The sequence below is a fragment of the Anastrepha obliqua genome, chromosome 1 (genome assembly GCF_027943255.1).
Source record: "Anastrepha obliqua isolate idAnaObli1 chromosome 1, idAnaObli1_1.0, whole genome shotgun sequence".
NCBI lineage: Eukaryota > Metazoa > Arthropoda > Insecta > Diptera > Tephritidae > Anastrepha > Anastrepha obliqua.
This window is the reverse complement of record NC_072892.1, coordinates 68831406-68844107: the sequence shown is the minus strand read 5'-3', so window position 1 is coordinate 68844107 and position 12702 is coordinate 68831406. Positions and strand designations below refer to the sequence as shown.

Genomic DNA, 12702 nt, shown 5'->3' with positions numbered 1-12702 from the left:
AAAAATTGTTACATCCACTAAAATGTACTGTTTGGAGTGGTTTTTAAACTAATGGAATACACCAATACCTCGAGTTGCGTCGTTTCGTTTTGCGTTTTTTTCCAAGTTGCGTTAGATTTTCGAGGTTGCGTTGTTTTGGGTTCGAATTTCTTTTTTATTTCCTTTTTTTAAAGATGTCAACACTTTCGTTTCTAATTGCGCCATGCCACCAAAACTCGGGGATTCCCTCTCTAACTAAAAATCAACGCAATTTCAATACAGTTTTATTTTCACTTTGTTTTGCTAATTCAATTGCGTAGTGTGTTGTGTTTTTTTTTTAAGAGCATAATAAATTTATATAAATTTTTACGTGTTTATTTATTGTCAGAGTTATATTATTTTTTTACATGCACATGTATTTTTTTAGCCAAATGAGAGGAAAGGGCAGAATTACCCAAAATAAAAAAAACTGAAGACAAAATTAGATATTCTGCGACAATTTGATAAAGGAGAAAAAGCTGTGGAGAAAGCATAGACTGTTGGCCTGGCTGCAAAAATTGTCAGAACTTTTAGAGATCGAGATCGGCTGCAAAATCTGCAACATCATTAGATGGTAAAACGATGACCCGTACAAGGAGTACTTTGATGATCAAAATTTATTTAGATTGAAAACCAAGTTGCGCAGAGAATTCTATTAAGTAAAATGGTAATTCTGACGAAAGCAAAAAGTTTATTTGATGGCATAAATAGTAAAGCAGTATCCAACGATAATGCTTAAGGTAGTAATACAGAAAAGAATGAAACATTTGAAGCTAGGCAGGGCTGGTTTGAGAGTTTAAATCAATGAGTTGTCTGAAAACGTGACGAAGTTATGAAGATTTTTTAAAAAGCGGTCCTAACAGCGGTAGGAGTTTTAAAGTGTCCCAGTTGTTAGCTACGAATACCAATTGCTACAAGGAATTTTATTTTATGTTGAAATAAAAAGGAGTTGTTCAGCAAACATTGGATCGATTTTTTATAAAAGAAAGCCGACTTACGACAGCAGCCACTATGGACTCATCAGACAGTGATTATTTTTAATTTTGGTTTTCATGAATTAATTGAATAGGTTATTTATTTTTAATTGAATAGATTTTTTTGTTTTTGTTTTTTGTGTGCATGTAATGAAATTTTATATTTTTTGTTTTTTATTTAAATGTTTACTTTGTTCAATTTTCTTTTTAAAAAGTAGTATTTTCGTAACCCTGGGACCTATCTTCGATCTTTACATGGTTTGCTATAAAAAATCTTAATTCACTTTGCGTCGTGTTTTTTTGGAGCGTAACCACGACGCAAAGTGAGGTATTGGTTTAATTGGTCCAGCTTTCTTCGAAGATGAAAATGAAAGAAGAAATAGACATAGACGATCTTTATTTTCAACATGATTGGGCCACAAGTCATCATCATCATCATCGCGGCATCATTCATCGTGAATATGTTCGTGTGAGACAGATAGTTTTATGTGGCATCCTGGTAGGACTGGATCATTCACCACGACAACATGCCTGCTATTTCCTTGTTTATTATAACAGAGTTATTGGCGAGATTTATTTCAACCATGCCACTCCCTATCTGTATCTCTGATATCCCCCTCTGCGAGTTTTTTTATTTTCCACGATAAAGCCGCTCCTCAAAGAAATCGCGGTGATAAACGGATTAACTTCGGTGGAGTACCAAAAATGTTCCCAATCGTGGGAGCAACGTTGAAATCAGTTTGTAGAATCAGTGAAGGTCTATAACCAAATTTTGCTTCTAACTTAATTTGACTGTGTTTTATTTACAAATTTCCAGAGCTTGATTGCTTCACTTCGTATTTCTTATTATTCCGTTGGCACAGTTTTAAGGTCTAGCTCTCTGAAGTTAAATCCCACATATTTTCACATAGCATTTTCAATGACAGACCCTTAAACCAGATCGCTGATATGCTACTAATAAGAATGGACCCTTCAACTAGATTTTACTACTGGGCTCTGTGAAGCTTTTTCCTGTTATTAATAATTTAAGAAACCGACTTGTTTAGTGTGGAACGGCTGAAAAATAACGAGCATGACCTCAAGTTATAGTCTTTCAAAAATTTTTTAAAAGAAAATGGGGTCTAATCGGTACATTTTTCAGGTTTTCGTTCGAAGGTGTTTCAAACCGCTGCGCACAAGCAGATCCTGGGCCACATCACAACAATAGCAAATACAAAGATGCAGGAAATATCATGATTCTTTGTTTGTTTTAAATATTTTTTGTTGGTTTTGGTTTTTATTATTTAATATATTAGTTTTAAATTTATCATTTGCTCTCCCAGTGTATGTAATGCTCCTAATCAAAGTCGAACAATATTCTCTTCTCTCTCTATATGTTAACTTGTATGTATGTATGCTAAATAAATAAACGAGCAAAGGTGGAATTTAAATGAACTGAAAATTGGAAGCGTGCCGACTGAAGCAAATGGACAAGGCAGCTACATATTTTTCATTTTCGTTTTTGTAGTTTTAATTGTTTTTAACAGAAATCTTCATTTAATTTATAATATTTTTCAGTTTGATACTCCAAATGTGTGTGTATGTGCACATATAAAACTACAATTATATTTTCGTTAAATTAGGAAATTATGAAAATTGTAAAAAGTGTTTTTTTAAATTTATTTAATAAAATATTCATTCAAAGCGCGTAAGTTCTATCGACTTTCCATTGCATTGATGAATTTTTTTACTAGAAAAATTAAAAAGCAATTATAGGTGTTGTTGTTGCTGTTGTTGTCGTTAATATCTTTTTTTATGATTTTTGTTTTCATCTTCAATATGTTGTTGATGTTTTTAACATTTATACAATTATTTTTAATTTACAGATTGTTACAATAGGTTGCTGCTGTTGTTATTGCGATTGGATTGGTTCCAAGGCGAAAACTTTACAAGCGAACTTTTGATTTAGAAAAGCATTGTCGTCTTCACGCTTTGAACTCTTTAATAACCAGCCAACTCGGCGAATGTGGAGTCCATTTCGTCGGCGAGGGACTTGAATCTATCCTTGTTGACACCCAATTCGTCTGTACGGAGAGAATGGAAATATGAAATTACAAAAATGTCGTTTTTTAAACACTGTTATGTATATTTTCAAATAGAATGTGCAAATATTGTATAATATGGAACGGATAAAACAAGTAAAAATAAACACATAATAAAACAACACAAAAATAAAAACTATTACAAGTGCAAGGGGCAAGCAAAACGTATTTACCAAAAAAAGAAAAAAAAGAAGGCAAGTTAACAAAATTCAGTTATGGATGCGCTAAAACTAGTAATGTGTAGGTTTGTCTAAAACTAATTTGTGTGCATATGGAAAGAAAAAACATATAAAAGATAATTTACAAAATTACTTGTGCACAGGGGGCAACGCGCAAAGAAAGTCAGGAAGTTACATACATTCTTTATTCTAGCGCAAGAAACTGTAGAATAATAGAAGGTTTCAACCTTCCACAACTCAGCGTAGATTATTATAAATATCTGGTATTCCTAATTCCCTCAACACTGTCAATTTACGCGTTAAGTTTTGCACAGTGAGTTGAATTTTGGCTAATATAAAAAATTGTGACGAAAAAATGTTCAGAAAGCGCTTTGCTCATCAAATTGGGTTTAGAAGTAAGGCTCACTTCCGGAACGTTGTATTTGTGATTATTTAAGCAAAGCCGTCGTATTTAAAGTTTTTCTTAAAAGTAAAACAAAAAATTTATTAACACTAATGTTTTTTATTACTAACTATCTTCAAAACCAGTATTCATGCTGTAAAGGAGATTATAATAAGATATTTTTTTCTTTTACACTGAGATTCAAATAAATTATATTTGGAGTTTCCAAAAAGCAGTTTAAGCTGAAAAATATTTTTTTTTTAAGAATTTCAAGAAAGTCAAAGAACATTAATTCAGGTTTCGTTTTGACTGAACTTATATTAGTTTAAATAAATAATTATTCTCAGTAGAGGGCTCTTGCAAAATCCATTCGGAGAAATTTCGGTGCTTTAAATGATCAAAATGTTTTTTATTTACATTTTTTTAATGAGTACATAATATCTCATAAATATTGTGTCACAAAGTTATGAGTACTTATTTGAGAGTCCGTTGTTGAAAGGCGGATTTCTACTAGTATACCTGCTTGTTTTAAAGCGTTTTTCTGAAACTTGTTGTTTTGAAGACCGTGGACGCCATAATTCAAAGTCTACTAGATCAATCTTTTTGAAATTTTGCACTGTACTTATGTGAAATATTTCGCCAGATATTTTTCAAATAATTGTTAATCTTACAATAACAACTTGGCCGTTTTTTCTAAGCGAAAAGCGATTTATTGGCTTCCAAGAGCTACGAAAAAAAATTCTCCTAGGGATACCTCGAGAAACGTCTTCTTAGCAAATGTATTTCAAACTTTTTCCAGAAGAATCTGTTGCGAGTTATGATGTACACCTCAAAGAACTTTTTATCGAGGCTTCTCCGGAGTCTCACAGTCACTCGCTCAATTTTCCACTTGATATGAAGTTCTGGCTTTATAGCTGCCACTTTTTTTTTATGCTTCCAACGGTGTGTTCTCTCACTATGACAGGAACATTCAATAGTGAATATTTTGACTCGAAGTTTTCCTACTCGTTTGTTATGATAGCAAGTAGGAATAAACACTTTAGTCAATCGAAATATTGTAATTACCATATTGAAATTTTCTACATGAACATAATGGTCCCTTTTTATAATAGTCAAAATGAAATTTGGTATTTGACATTGAGATAAAATGAAGCTCGAAAAAAATGTGTATTACAAAAAAGTTTGTAAGAAAGTAAGCAAAGCTGGATTGAAAGAGTACGATCTGGAAGAAATATGAAATATAGATTTTCCACTGTATGACTCTGAAATACCAACTTTTCATAAATTATGAAGTAAAAAAAGCTCAAAAAGTGTTTGTGTGGGAATCAAAACTATAAAGCTAGTTGTTCATTTCTACAATCACTGGGTACTAAAATAAATATAGTGTACAATAAGGCATACACATATATACAAACAGCATATTGTATACAAACTTCAACATATAAAAATTAAAATATTATATAAATAATTAAAAAATGATTAATTCAACATTTTCACCTTTGGTAAATTTTTACAGAATCGGGCTTCACTAGAGCGGCAAATTGTACTTGTACTTTTTCACACCTTAGCATTTTTCTTTTGTTGTTATGTACATAGTAATTAAGATTTGCTCAGCAGGAATTGGTTAGGAGATATTAAAAGCGCAGCTGACGAGCGTAGCGTTATGAAAAATAAATGGCTAATAAGGACGAATATTTACAGTGTATTTGGGTGATTGAGAATGGCAGTTTCATTTGGTCAAGGGACAAAATGGCGGATAAGTCAAACATTGATTCTGTGATGATTTGCAATGTATAGTGGTATGTAATTATTCGCGGTGTATAGATAAGGTGGCCAGATGGCACTGAAATACGTTTGTGAAACTGAGCTAATGCGAATTTTAGGCAAAATATATTGTAATGTAGGAAATTTTTGGTTTTCTCTTTGATTTGACAAGAATTTTGAAAACAATTGTAGTTGTTTGTATTTTTGAATGAGGTTTTTTGTTGAGACTGGATGATATTCGAAATGATAATATTTTTGTTGTGGTATTTGATATTTAATATCCCGTAAGTTCGGCGAATGTTGAATCCAAATCATCGCAGATTGCTTTATATTTTTCTTTCTCATGGAAGAGACGGTCTGCAAAAAGCATTTTAATATTTTCACATATTATATAAGCAGCATTAATAGCATATTACAGTAGTAGATGTAGTAAAAATTTTATAAAAATTAAAATAAAAATTAAATAAAAAAATTTAAAAATTACACCAACTCAGTGTTGATTCTATACAAAAAGTATTTCTGTTTGTTTTTATACATATGTAAATAAATATTTACAAAAATATGTACAAAAAAACTGATTTCTACTAAAAATGCATAACCAACAAAATTTGTCAGTTAATTAGTTAAAGCTAAGCATTCGTTAAACGTTGTATTACTTTCAAAGCGCATTATTTTCAAATTAATGAAAAATAATAAAAAATCTGCTCAAAAATATTTTACAAAAATTTCTCTTATTTTTCTAAAGAAAAAATAGGTGCGCACCATATGCCAAATCTTACCTTCTAGCCTGTCGACTTCCTTTTGCAGGCGCTTCACTTGCTTCTCGGCGTGTTCAGCGCGCTGTTCGGCTTCCTTCAATTTGACGGACAGAGTCTTCATTTCGCGTTTGAACTCCTCAACACGCTGGTTGGCCTTCTCCTCAGACACTTCCAAGGATTTCAACGAGTTACCGACGACCTAAACAACAAACAATACATAAAATTGAAGCGTTTAGTTTAAAATTCCCTTGGATGTATGTATGTATATATGCATAGGCAATTTGATTTTTTCTATTATTTTCACCTTCAATTCTTCCTCAAGTTCCATGATCTTGGCTTCACCGGACCTGACACGATCTTCAGCCACTTCCAACTCGTCTTCAACGAAGGCCAGCTTACGTGATACTTCATCGGACTTGGTGTCAGCATCTTCAGCCAACATACGGGCTTCCTTCAATTGGTTAGTCAATTGATCCATACGCTCCTCATCCTGCTGTGAGCGGTTCTCCAATACTTTGCACATACTGTTTAGAGTTGAATGATGGTTTTGTTTTTTTATATTAAAAATTATTGTTTTTCAATGTTTGTATTGCACTAACTAACCGGTTGTTCTCATCAGCGGCTTGTGTGGCTTCCAGCAATTTCTGTTGGGCACTGGTGGAGCGCTCTTCGGATTTCTCCAAATCTTCTTCAATCTGTTGTACCTTACGATTCAAAGTGGCGACCTCGGATTCGGTGGTGGTTAATTGTTTCTCCTTCTCTTCCAATTCACGGTTGGCCTTGTCCAACTGTTCCTTAGAGGTGACCAAGTCAACTTCAACTTGAACCATTTTTTTCTCCAAATCGCGCAACTCCTCTTGCAATTTGTCTGCGCGGGCATTGGCATCCTTGGCTTGAGCTTCACAGGTATCGGCCTTATCAATGGCGTTATCCTTCTCAAGCTTCATCGCTTGCATCTTCTTCTTGATGGCATCCATGGTGTCTGTGTTTTTGTTTTACTTAGAGGGAGGAATAAAGAAATGAAGAATAACACTGCAAGAGTACAAACGAAAAATGAATTGGTTAATTTATGTGGTTTTTCAGAGGGAATTTTTACATATTAAGCAACGGGATATATATAAGAGACCGATTTCCGGTTATATTTATCTAAGTACATGAGTAAATACGCTTTTTTAGATAAAATTGTTTTTGATAGAAATTCATAATGCCACAGTCATAAATCGTATACACGGGGTGAACAGATAAGAACGAAAAGAAATGAATTTTAATAAAACAACAACGATACGAGGTATCAAATTGATTCTGGCTTTATTTTGAGCTACGTTCATCCCATCATGTCATTCGAAAAGCTGCCTCGGCTTCGCTGACAGTGGTCAGCTCAATATGTGCGGCGTTATTCCGCCCTTGCCTTCTCGAGTGTTGGTCTCAAGCTCGTTCAAAATGGTTGCTTTGTTAGCGTAGTCTGAAGACTTAACGTAACCCTAAAGAAAGTAACAGAGTTTCAAATAATGTAGTATGGTTGCGGTGGCCATTGAAGAGCGCTCACCGTGAGTAGACCCAATCGCCAAACTTCGTACAAATCCTTCATAACTTTTGTGTTTGGTGGGGAGGTAGGGCTGTCTTATCGAAAGAAACTACTTCCTACGTTAGAGTAGGTTAGGTCAAGGTAGTAAGGTTCGGTCAAGGTGATTGAGTATAATTTTTTTGCGGTATATGCTAACATGCATATACAAGTATAGCCACCACCAATGTTAATTTTCCTCTTATTAGGCCAGAAATATAACCAGCAACCCTAGAATAAGAACACGCTTCATAGTGAAGCCACCCAAGAAATATCTGACAACTTCTGGCACAAAAAACACTGCGTGGGATCCCTAGTCGTTCGGAGTGTCCTGCAATAAAAATATGACCAATAGGTAGTCCTTTGCCTATGCTACGATGCAGTGGCAAGCACAAAAGCAATGAATTTCGAGTCATCAATGAATCACTGTGTGATATATAGGATTATAAAAGTATACATGTGCATACATATAATGTGATGCAAAATATTCTTCGAATAGTCGGTTTAGAGCCAGTGGAAAGTATATGGTCACAGCTGGCACTATTTGGGTTTAGAAAATTCTCACCATCCAAATGATGCTTGAATTTGAAGTGGTTCAAGCCAGAGTTAGTTCTTCTAAGTATATCCGGTTTTTGCGTGTACCAAACTATAGACTGGATATTGGGTAGGCTGTTTGAGAATAATCTAGGCAATTTCTATATATTAAATGGTTAAATCGTTCGGTTAAGCCATCGACTATGGTAATTGGGTCTTCACCTTTTAGCTATGTAAGTGTTGAAATTATACAAACTTACTAGTTTCTTAGTTGATTTTCTATATAATCGAGCGAAAATGAAAATAAGAAAACCATTGAAAACAGAAAAATAAGGAAACCATTAAAAATTGCAATTACCACCTCCCCGGTAGTTCATAATATTAATAAAATTTTTTAAATGGCTTAAGGCTCCATTATTAATGTTCTGTTGCCCAATTTAGCAATGTATATTTTCATGCATGTACATATCTACACACACATGTATCGGCCACGAACTCTTAAAGTGCAATATGTTTGTACATATGTATTTTCTACAAACACACATACAAAAAATATATACTTAGTAAACAACGCATTTGTACGAAACATGTTGGTCTCTTCCTAACTTTGGTCATTATTATGAATTTTAACGCCCACTTTAATTTCTTTGATCGAGTTAGCCGAGAGGGCGAGCGCTTTTTCTAACACACTTGCTCTCGTTAACCTATCATCGGAAATTTTAAAAATAAGTTTTTATGGAAACACTGTCCAGTGACTGTATATGTGTGTGGATTCGTAGGTGTAATTACCGTGTGGGCGATTTGAGAATGGTGTTTTTTTATAGCTACGTGGCCTCTGTTTCTACATATGCGCCTGAAATTCTAGAATGTAGCATTTCAAAAAACCTATGCCTTTTCATATTCCGAATACGCATTCTTTCGCTACTTTTTTCTATTTTGTTGTTTTGGTTAAATGTTATTTTGACCACTCTACTTTTCGTGTTATCTTCGGCTGGTGTCAATGCGTAATTTAGAATTTCTTTGTATGTCTGCCCTGAAAAAGTGCCCCTCACGGACAGCAGACATATGCGAGCATCTGTTGTAGCCGGACATAAGAGCATCGGAACCAGGAGTGTCCGATTAAAAGAGCTTTTACTTTACATATACTCGTATGTACATACATTATGCAGTATATGCAATTTATATATTATTCCAATAACATAATTTATTACTCCAATACAATATAATAAAAAAATGTATTTTCAATTAACATAATCAAAGTTTAGAATTCCTAAATAGCAATTATTAACTATTTCATTTTCTAGCGAACAAAGTTTCAAGGCAATTCTGTTTTCGGCAGTCTTTGGGGAATTGATGCCTAAAATTAACCGACAGTGAATGGGTAGTCTTTGGCTTGGTATTGAGTTTGAGCTTCATAGTTTCATCGATCTTTCAATAGTTCGGGTGCACAAAATTTATGATCATTACTGCCAAGATATTAGCCGAACATTACACATGAATAATTCGAATAGGCATCAAGTTTTGTTTCGAGTATAGGGATACACTATATTATATTACTTTTATAAATATTTAAATGAACAAAATAAATAAATTTTATAGTGGTCATATAGATACCGATTACTAAGCTCATTTATAAAGAGGCTATTTTTAAAACTTATACGTATATGTTTGTATGCATGTGGTTGTGTGTGTGCATGTATTTCAGACAAAATTAAAATTAAAATTATTTGTGGGCGTACAGAAAATACAACAAATTGCATACATTTCTTTGTGAAATGAAAAGAGCTGACGACCGATCGCCCGACCAACTCAAGGATAAATTCCGAAGCAACGAACGTTATTTACGAACGCACGCTTGTACGCCGCATGCTTACGATAGAGGTTTAGTTATTGTGAAAGCTGCGAAAGCTCTTAGCGACGACCAGGTAAAATCTTATGAGGGAAACGAGTGCCAAAATTCGCTCAACACAGCCAAATAATTTCCATATGCAATCATGCACATGTACATATAGTATGTGTAAGTACACACACACTTAAATATATTCATAAATATATTTTAATGTGGGTTGTGTGAAAGTGCAAATGAGTGTATGTGTTTTATGTGGCCTTGTGCGAGTGTACGTGTATATAAGCTGCTTGAGCTTAAAAATAAATGGTTTTGACAATTCGAAAAACAAATGGCGACAAATATCGAAAAATTCTGACTGTAGGTGTCTGCCATGTCAGGCACTGAGGATATGTGAAAAGGCCTATCCATGAGCGATCTAGCTGGGACACAGCATTTTTGCTATATTTGCATGCTTTTAACAGCGATTGCGCAGCGATGCTTGTATGCAGGTGGATGTGAGTACGTAAGTGTAGAATGTATTGTTTTTTGTGGCTCAAATGCATACGTTTGTACGTGTGTGTGTATTTGCAGAAAATGGCTAAAGAACCTTTTAAAATTTGTATCGCAAATTGAAAATACACGCATACAAATGCATGCACATACATACACACATACTCAAACACTAATAATAAAAGTGTTATAAAATTTACTTGGGCAAGTAGAGGGCACATTTTATGTGTGTGTGTGCCAGTGTGTGTATTGCTTGTGCTTAAGCGATTCGGTTACAAAACTCCTTATAAGCTAATTTCCGTCAGCAATGAGTATATCATTTGTTATGAATCGCTTATGGCCAACATACAAATTAGTTTTTCTATAACTTTAGTGAATAGCTTAATACATTTATATGACATTTTCTTATGTACGTATGTATGTATGTATGCACATGGGTGGCAAACTTAATTTGGCTGGCATTAAATTGGCATTATTCATAGATTTCCACTTCTTATACTCAGCTGCTGATCTTTATTATTTTTTGTTTTTTGCACTTCGTCATACTTATATGTTCACAGGCACACGCACACATAATAAAGTTAATTTTTTTTTAGCGGAAGGCCAACAAATATAGTTACATATGATGATCACCAAGTTAACTTTCACACTTGAAAATTGCAGTTAACACAAATAAATAATTCGTTTTTTTTTTTTTCTTTGTAATAAATTTTTGATGAGTTTTTTGTTTTTATTTATTATTTTTTAATGTTTTCAAAAACCTTCTTTGGCTGCCGTTATAATAATTTTCTTTTATAAATCCTTACAAGCGTTCACAGGCACTAACTAACTAACCTTAGCGTTCCAAACACACTATACGCTGTCAAAACCCCGAGAACACTGATGCAAGACGAACTTTCCCAAAGCAGAAAGCCCCCAACCGCTTACGAACTGGGCGGCTATATGGGCGATCTGAACGAATGGCCACTAACACCACAATGGAACATATCCATATAGATAAAAATTCTACACATACGCAATACACACATACACATATGTAAATTTGTGTGGACATATCTATGGCAAGTAAATGTATTTGTGCAATTCGAACAATTTTCAATTCATCTCATTCTTAAGCAATAAAAATTTCCCTACTTTTTCAGAAAACCAACAAAAAAAAAAACGTTTCGAAATGAAAATGTATTGACAGGAAGAGTGCCAGCAGCTAGCTTACTACTCACTGCGCTCTCGCACTACATGCAAATGCGTCTATGTATGTAGGTCTACGCAAACAATTAAAATTAAAAAAAAGTTTATAAGAGCACTCAGCCATTTCAGAAAAGTTTGAAAATTCCCCAACTCATGCAGTTCGAAAATTTCCCTGTTGAAAAATTTGTATACCAGCGCGCGCATAGACACCTGTATATTTTCTCGCACAACATACATAAATACACACATACGAGTACATTTCTCCGAGTGTACATATGATACTTAGTATACACGTACTATATGCAGACCGACAGTGTATGGCTAAATTCCCGTTAACTCTAGGATTTCGTATACGTATATATTTTTGGGATCTTTTCCATTAAGCAATCACAAAAAAAAACAACATGTAGCAATACAAATACAATAATTTTCGGTAGTGTCTGTGTGAAATTGCCACATTGAATTTTCCATACAAGAACTCTGTCCATTATTATTCTGCCAGCACCTACAAGATGTAGCTAATGGGAAATCGGTCGAAGAAGAAAATACTAAATTCACACATAGAGACACATGTACATATTTGTGTGTACGAATAAATATATATATGTATGTATATATGTATATTTAGATATGTATGTACGAATATAGGCTCATTTCAAAGTTTTAATTTTTAGAAACATGATGTACACCTTCATATAATGGAAGTTTTTTATAGATATGTGACGTTCTTTTAATGAAACGCAAAGAATCATTGAAAATGCAGTATTTTTATTTTGTTGGCTTGCAAAAGACCACCCGATTATTGCAATTTTGTACCACTTTCTCCACCGGCCCAACCAGTCTTATCTCGTTAATTGTTAGCAATCGTAACAAAAGTATATGTATTAACCAGTGTCTTGACACAATCCCACAAAATTTAGTCCAA

General features: G+C 33.8%; 1 protein-coding gene across 1 annotated transcript; it reads right to left on the bottom strand.

Annotated features, from left to right (window-relative positions):
* Positions 1-2637: 2637 nt before the first annotated feature.
* Positions 2638-11536, bottom strand: LOC129245720 (tropomyosin-2). Its single transcript, XM_054884064.1, has 5 exons — positions 11424-11536; positions 6760-7188; positions 6461-6680; positions 6178-6355; positions 2638-3055 (listed from the first exon to the last, which is right to left on the bottom strand). Exons 2-5 carry the CDS (start codon positions 7131-7133, stop codon positions 2973-2975), a joined length of 855 nt encoding a protein of 284 aa, XP_054740039.1. The 5' UTR covers positions 7134-7188; positions 11424-11536; the 3' UTR covers positions 2638-2972.
* Positions 11537-12702: the final 1166 nt, after the last annotated feature.

What these genes read in the sequence shown, in the direction of transcription:
- LOC129245720 (XM_054884064.1), bottom strand. Translation starts at nt 7,133, where the DNA reads ATGGATGCCATCAAGAAGAAGATGCAAGCGATGAAGCTTGAGAAGGAT. An exon ending in GCCGCTGATGAGAACAACCG is followed by an intron (nt 6,681 to 6,759) that starts GTTAGTTAGTGC and finishes AACTCTAAACAG; the next exon opens with TATGTGCAAAGTATTGGAGA. An exon ending in AACTTGAGGAAGAATTGAAG is followed by an intron (nt 6,356 to 6,460) that starts GTGAAAATAATA and finishes TTTGTTGTTTAG; the next exon opens with GTCGTCGGTAACTCGTTGAA.